The 8,339-nt window shown below is 35.0% G+C and overlaps 1 protein-coding gene across 1 annotated transcript in view; it reads right to left on the bottom strand.

Annotated features, from left to right (window-relative positions):
• Positions 1-307: 307 nt before the first annotated feature.
• Positions 308-8,339, bottom strand: part of KIF15 (kinesin family member 15) — a 33,257-nt gene continuing 25,225 nt past the window's right edge. The window contains 8 exon segments of the mRNA XM_009331338.1: positions 308-394; positions 700-831; positions 1,282-1,447; positions 3,188-3,225; positions 3,835-3,907; positions 6,625-6,731; positions 7,178-7,342; positions 7,632-7,736. Coding sequence (XP_009329613.1) covers positions 308-394; positions 700-831; positions 1,282-1,447; positions 3,188-3,225; positions 3,835-3,907; positions 6,625-6,731; positions 7,178-7,342; positions 7,632-7,736 — 873 coding nt within the window.

Below are 8,339 nucleotides of genomic sequence, written 5' to 3'. Positions count from 1 at the left end.
AAAGCACAAAAGGCAACAAAAATCCAGGTGTGTTCCCAGTGAGAAAGCTTTTCCTTGGCAAGGTAAGAAAGTTTCAAGGAAGTATCTTCCAGCACTTACACAAAATCAGTTTTTGAAAAATTATAGGAAGGTCTTTGAAAGTTTCCCACTTAGCTGGAGTAAAATTCTTCACTAAAATTATTACCAGCAAAAACTCCAGGAACTAAAATACTTGATTGTTCCAGGACCACAGCAAAAGTCAAGTTTGACAACTGGCTTTTGCTTATTCTGTACACTTTAAAAATATGGCTCTGCAGTTTTATTTGTGTCATTGTAGCTGATCATGATGTCTACCTATGTCACATTTTTTTGATTCTTTCAAAAAAGCATTTTCAACTCGTAGTTTTTCAGTCTCCTGTAAAACAGAAAAAACATGGGTGTATTAAGGAAGTTATACTCGCTTATTTCATGTTTAGAAATAAGTGGTATCTACACTTGTTCAAGTGTTTTATACATTATGTACTTGAGGAAATAAAATGGGGTGATTCTTGTCTGGGGCCTGTGAGAAGACAGACCAGCCATGACCTATACAACTGCATAAAATCAGAGGAACCTATTAGTCTCCAACAGTAGGGCAAGAATTTTAGTTTTCATTCTCAAAGCTTAGCTCTCTTCTATGTCAGGCCATTACTTCAATCCGTATTCTACTCTGCCACTTACCTCAGTAAGTTTAGCGTAATCTTTCTTCAGTTTCACAAGATACTGAATCTTCTGGTTTAGGTTTTGATGCCCAAGTAATTTCCCGTTCTCCTCGGCAAGAGAGTCAACTTGCTTCCTCAGCAAGTCCATTTCCTGTAATTCACAAATAGGTTGTGCACCTCTTAACTGTAGCCTCCTCCTCTTTTCAGAAGAAATAGCTTCTTTAGAGCTATTAACATACTAACATTTAAATTTGTTATATGATGCAAGAGAGTTGGTTCATTCGGGAAATACATATTTGTTCTATGTCTCCTTAAAGAGAGAGGTACTCTCTCTTTGCCACAGGTAAATGTAGTACTACATCAGATCCCTCTAAAGGGCAAGAGCGTAATTTGATTTGTATTACGAATTGCAACAGTGATTTCTGTACCCAGAGTTCACTAGTGCAGGAAACAGCATTACAAATATAACTACGCTGCAAGACAAAACCTTTTCAGAGGCAGTCTTTGATGGCTAATTAATTCAGAATACTGTCCAATTAGCAACAGCTCTACCTCTGCTGAATAAGATTCTAAAGACAACAAAAAATTATACATATAGAACCTTTCCAATTCTGTCTCTCTCTTCATATGTTTCCTCCAGTTTTGATCTAATTTCTTCTTTTTCATGGAATGCTTTCAGCTCCAACGCTCTTGTTCGTTCCATCTCCAGAGTCATTTCAAGACAAGTATTTTCTTTGATTTTGAGGGTATTTTTGGTGTCTTCTAATCTGCCAATATAAAAGCGTCATATAATATTAAAAAACAACATAAATGGCATACAACTGAATTAGTAAGTCATCCTTGGACACGTAAGCAGACTCTTCTAAAAATACCCTTTTAAGACAATTTATTTTCCCTAGAATTCAGTGCTAACAGAAGGAAAAATTATATTCTGCGTCACAGCTCTTGAGTTTGATACAATATCTTAACTAGGCAGTGTTTTGGAGTTGCTCTTCTTTTTGCGAAGTACGCTGTTTCCATACAAGTCCACTCAGGGAAGAAAACAGAAGCTTCACCTACAAGAACACGAAGAATTAATCTAAGGCATGTAAATTTGCCAGATCAACTCAGCTGCTCTTCAAGTTTCCCCTAAATTGCTTCTTTGTACATGGCTTTTCCCCAGTAGCCTTGTTGCTCATAAACATCTCTGAACGGCTCAGAGATGGTCTGAGCTTGTTTGGCCGGACGAAGGACCACCACTTTGGATAGATGTCTCATCTGCTGAAAATGTTTTAATTTTATCAGGCTCACAGAATATTAAACCGTGCTGCCAAACTTAGCAGCCTGTCTACTGATTATATGAACTTCAGTAATTTTGCATATCTATTCAACTGTTGCATAAATTAAAATAGTTTTGTCAAAATATTAATAAAATAAAATTAAAATATTTTATGAAATATAAAATAAAAAATTAAAATTTTATAAAATATAAAATAAAATTAAAATATTTTTGTCATCAGTTGTGTTTCACTGAAGCCCGGTGTTTAAGACCTACTGTATGAAAACAGTATTCATTTGTTGCATTTGTCAAGACATTTTCTTGATGACAGAAGAATCTTTTTCATCTTTGTGCATTATTTGTTTGTATGAGACATTGTAACACTGTTACGAAGTGTATTTCAGAGACCAGACAGGTATGAAAAAACAATGCATTGAACAGCAAAATAACCCCTAATCAAGACTAAGGTTTCTGGAAAACTTAGTCTAAATTACTTTGAAATGACCGTGTTCATAAAAACTATCTTCATCCTTAAAAGAAGTTACTTACATAGAAACCATTCAATTAAATGTAAATAACTGAAATATTAGGAGATTCAGCCGCTATGAGCCCCTGAAGCAATACAGATTAGGAAGAGAGTAACAGGAGCAACATTTTCAAGCTAATTTTCATCTACTAATTCAGTATTTTATTTCTTGACTACTATCCATCCAAGGTGCAAGACACTTGAATTTCGAGGACTGCTTGCACAATAGTGCAAACACAATCTAGGAATCCTCTAACAATAAACAGTTTTCATTATTCAATCTGAAGCACAAAAAAATAAAATAGCATAAGAAAAAGCAAAGAATTAGATTAAGTTTAAAATTATAAAATATTTACTATATTAATATTTCAATTTAATTTGAAAAGGAATGTGCCTAGAAGTCACTGACTATAAAAGAATTCAAAACATAGATAATCTTAAACAATTCAAAATGTCCCTTCCAATTTAAGTTTTTCTATGGTTCCACCTATTTCAGAGTATTTTATATAAAGCTACCCTTTTAGAAAATATAGTAATAGGTGCTACTACCACCTACTGATGAGAAAGAGTTAGAACTCAATGTGTTTTGGGGAACTGTAAACAACATTTCTGAACTACATCTTTTATAGTTTCAGATCTTGGACTTCTATTGCTTAAATACACCTTTTTGGTATTAATGAGTTGAATACAAGTCTCCAACTCAATGAACAATATTAAACTTACTCTGCTTTGATTTTCAGCATCTCCTCCATTGCTTTATTCTGTAAAAGGTCAAAATATTAGTTACATTCATAATGTTTAATATACATACCCACATATATATATATGCAAAATTATTTGTCACTTAACTGATGCCAAGTATCTCATTTCAGATCCTACCAAAATCATCCTACTGCCCAGTAACTCACATCTCTAACATTCACTATAAGCTCATCTCTTTGCTATATGCATGTATTTCCAATTTCGTGCCAGCACAAATGACCCACAGCAATATCTCTGCCCATTCATACACAGCAGAGCTCTGGCAGGGGGTTCTTCTCTCTGGGAGATCCGTGGCAACCTCCGTTGCGACAAACTTCCCTTTGGCAGAGCCTTGACATAGCAAGTGACACAGTCTTCGCTTTCCAGCTCTGTGGAGATGAGTCAGATTTAGTGGTCTGAATCTGGTTTTGCTTATTGTGTGATCTGACACCCAGTTCACTGGTGTTAGACCAAGACAGAAACCTTAAGAGGTAAGTATCAGGCTCTGTTATCTGTTAGAATTCACTAGAAATCAGTGTTTGTTTCACTGCCATGAAACAGAAGAAAACGTGTTAATATTTCATAGCAGGGAACTAGCAACTGACTGCTACATGAAAAGGGTGATATACCTTGGCCAGTCGTTCTGCAGCAATCTCATCCTCTTTTTCTTTGAGGTACTGAACATCAGGATGTTTCTGATCACTAGGAAATACAAGAATGAGGAAAGTTTCTCACAGAGCAAACCAGTTGTAAAAACATCTTACCCAGATTAAACCAGTAAATGTCTGTAGTTGTCTTGACACGTTCATACCCAGAATACTGAACATCATGAAACAACTCTGAAAGGGTTTAAACCTTTATATTCCAAGAACGTCACATTTTCCTTTGTTAGAGTACAGAGAAACTAATGTTTTAATGAAAACAATTAAAAATGTAGTAACTATGCAAATGTATGTTAGACAGCTTTGGGATCGAGGTAAACATTTTATTAGTTCATGATGTTCATGTGCATATAGACTGCAGAAGGCAACTCCTTCCTACAAGATCTTTGCTCTGTGGTCTTGCCAAGTTAAGAAGGTAAAATATTTTTGTATTCAGAAGACTTGGAAATTTTTTATTTTGTTAGTTTTTAATAAACATGACATTGGATGGAAGTATGCAAACACCATAAAATTAAAATAACCCACAAGCCAACACACCATTGGGACCACTTCATTCTTGTAGTATGTCATAAGGGAAGAACTTCATTGATTAACAGTTACTGTAATTTGATGCAATTATAAAAGATCACTATCTTCAGTAACTTAAAATCTTTGTCAACATACCTAGCTAGGGTGATTTATTTTTCATATCTGGTATAAACAGCCTCAGTCTGAGAAAGTAAGTATATGTACGTGTGGGTGGTTTTGTTAATGTTAATTAAATGCCAGCTTAAAAAGTCTAACAACTTCTAAGAACTAAAATGAAAATAATTTATTTTCCTTGTAAAATTTTGGTACCACCCACTTCCAAAATCCACCCAAATTCATCCAGCTTATAAATGGTTGGACAAAACTGCAACACGCTTTGTTTACATTTTCTCAGTGGATACTTACATGAACTTTAAAACCTCCAAGTTTAGAATCATTGATTATTCTTGAGCCTTTCAAATTCCAGTACCGGCCAGCCTGTACCAGCTCCAAAGTAGTGAACTGAGCCTGCTCCAGCTTAGCAGTACAGAGGCGAAGGCTGACCTTTCCTGTATAGCTTGCTCTTCCCTGCCCTAACACTAAATACCAAAAGAGAGCAGGCACTTGGTCTCATTTTGTATTCTCAAACATCCTCCAATGCAGTCCAAGATCCTCACCTCTCATTACTTTGTCACATGTGACACCAATGATCAAATCATCTCGCTCTCTAACACTGGGCCACACAACAGATAACTACTACCTGCTGCTGCTATCAGCTGCTCCCATAATATCCCAGTAGGCCTTGTGCACAGAATGTTTGTGTTGTGAATATCCCCACCTGAGATTCACAAATGTGTGTGTTGTGAATATCCCCACCTGAGATATCTAAACCTGATTTTTCAGAGAGCATGCAATATACTACTAGCCTTCAGTCTATTCAAACCGCAACTCCTATCAACTAACAGCAGCTGGGAATTGTTAACGCTTATCCAAATTATATCCCAAAGTCCCAAGTTGGGAATCTAGCAAATGAGGAACATAAAAGTAATGCTCTTCTGTGGAAAAATTGGGTCCAAGTAACCTACTCCATAAACTGTGTGAAAAACAAAACCACAGAATCCAGTTTTCCATGGCAAGGTAACCCCTTCTTGTTTTTCTGTGATTCCCATTTCAATTCACAACACACTTTCAAATGTCTGTCGCAAACAAAGCAGAAGGCCCTAGAGACATCATCATCATTCAGTATCCCACTTGATCTGTCCCACCCAGGCCTTGTGCACAGAATGTTTGCCACAAATTAATCTTCAATTATGAAGGGATTCCTGTATAATACATATAATGCAAGGACAAATTGGAGTTGCACAGACACCTGCAATTTACAGCATCTTCTAATTGGAATACTTAATTTTGCAAATTTAATAGTGCTCTTTTATATTAAATACTTACCTTACCAAAAAGTTAGTTCTAAAACTGACAACACTGATACTTCATTAAATAGAGATAAAAATTCTGGAAATTTTTTTTTTTTTTAACATATTTAATAGGCAAGAAAAGATTAACTCCTACCTAGCATTAAGTTACTGTTTACTAAATTGCCCCTTAAAAATAAATTGTCATTAAATAAACAGAATTATTTGCTGCCAGTTCAGATTTCTTTTCACAAGATGTAAAACAACAGATTATTTAATTCTTTACAAAATTGAAAACAAAAACCAAAAAAGGTAAGCCATGAAACAAAATGTTTTTTGTCCAAAACTAAGCTGTACAGATTACAGTTCGAACCAAACCTCAGGATATCTCCAATCTGAGGTATACAGCAGCATACCATCTTTTCAGAGGAAGTTCATTCCTTACCCTCAAAAACATAGGAACATAGGATGGATGGATGGAACATAGGTTCCATCTATGTCTATGTTAAAATTTGTGTTGAATTCATTTGGACATTTCCTATCTACTGCATCCATAACTGCACAAGTGATATGGCAATATATAATACACAGCAATGGCTATGCATGTAATCATTTTACATTCTATTTACATTTCCTTTATAAAACTTTGCTGTATTTAATTTGTGATTTAAAGGCAATAAAGTTTACAAGCCAGTAAACAATTTTCATAGAAAAGGCTGAGTCAATCTCTAATTATATAAACAATATGTAAGATTGTAATTCAAATAAAAACTGTAAATTTGTTTATCTTACTTAACTGCTTCAAGTTAAGACAGGTTTTTCTTGTTTTATTTTACTTTACCTGTTCTTGCTTAGTCTCTGAGCTTCTACAAGGCTCTGTAAATTCCTGTTGTTCTCCACCAATGTCTGCATTTCCAGACGCAAGTTCTCCAACTCATTTAATTGTTCCTAAGCAAGTGAAATTGGAAACATTATAAGACCAAATTGCAATTCCTGTTTTCATTTCCAGTTGAACATGTTTCTGAGTAAAATAGAAGACAAAACCATTTCTCAGAAAACAAGCACAGTTCTCTGGCAAAGATCTGCATCACCTTTCCATTTACCATTCCATTAGAAACTTGATTTAGAGTAAGTCAGAACAGTTTCATCAGCAAAAATGATGTTACAATTTGATATTCATGAACAGGAAACAACTCAGTCCTTGGGATAATGAGTTATATGGACATCTCAAGCAAGTTGTCACCATTTGTTACCAGCCTAGCTAAAGAGAAGACCAAGAACTGCCTTCCTGCTTTAATGGACAGACTACTAAGCAGAGCTCATTAAAAATCTGAACTCTGTATTCTGTCTTATTTTAACCTTACGAATTGCCTGTAAAGATTAACTCGTAGTACCTTCAGCCTTAGAATTTCATCATTTTTAGCTCTTCGTTCTTCATTCAGTTCATGTACGAGGTGCTCCAGGTTTATTGCAGATGCCCTCCGATCAGCTATTTCTTGCTCATGAGTTTCCAAGAGCTTTGCCAAATTCACATCAAAGTTAGGGGGAGTTTTTGGACACTGGCAAGTTAAGAGAAACAAACCCCACAAATTATTAGCAAAGAACTGTTTCCTCTATGTATTGGTTACATGTTCTAATACTTAATTGGAGACATATGTTAATAAGTTCCTGGCAGACAAATCATCAATAATACATTGAAGTTACAAACAAGGTGAATGGGATTTGACCATTGTCAATATATTGTCATTTCTGGTCCCAGCCTGAAGCCATGCTGTAAAGTTTATTAGTCCTTTTCAATGACTTTTAACAGTCATTACAATGAAAATGTTTCTCTCACAAATGCCATACCTGGGGAAATGTTATTGAAGATGAGTCCACAAAGCAATCTATTTGCTTCATTTTTAGTTCATATTCATTCTTTGTCTTCTCCAGTTCTTCTGTCTTTCTGTCCAGCTATTAGAAACCCCAATTAGAATTAAATTAGCTCATAATACACACAAAATATTAAAGAAAACAGAAGCCATATCTCTATTTTGAGCAAGCTTAAGCACACCACGTTATTTTAGATTATCTTAGACTTCACTTTCATAATTGTTTTCTATATTTACCTAATAACTCTTAATCATTCAATAGTTGCATGTAACAAGCATCTTTTGAAAGCATATATACCCTGTATACTGTGTAGTTAATGTGAATTTTGTTCTTGTTGTTGGTATTTGCCTTTTTTTTTTGCCTTGCTAACACAATCTACCTTTCAAAGGGCTTGCTAGCACAGAAAAACTATCATGAACTTTGTTGGCAAACATTACTGGTTGAAAACATGATTTGATACAAACAAAGATATCACTGGTATAGATTTAATTGGTTTCCTCAAACAGAATATGCCAAGATGACAAAAGGACTCTCCTTTCCAAAATAACTTATCCTTAGTTTTTGCCAACACAAACATATTACTTAGCACTATGACAGTTGTGACAGCTAGAGCTAAAATTTGGACAAAGGCTTAACATAGCTATCTGGTCTGCAAAAGCTCCAAATCACTCTCAGACTGCATAA

This window comes from Pygoscelis adeliae, unplaced genomic scaffold (genome assembly GCF_000699105.1).
Source record: "Pygoscelis adeliae isolate BGI_AS28 unplaced genomic scaffold, ASM69910v1 Scaffold199, whole genome shotgun sequence".
Taxonomy (NCBI): Eukaryota; Metazoa; Chordata; class Aves; order Sphenisciformes; family Spheniscidae; genus Pygoscelis; species Pygoscelis adeliae.
This window is presented reverse-complemented; position numbering and strand designations above follow the sequence as displayed.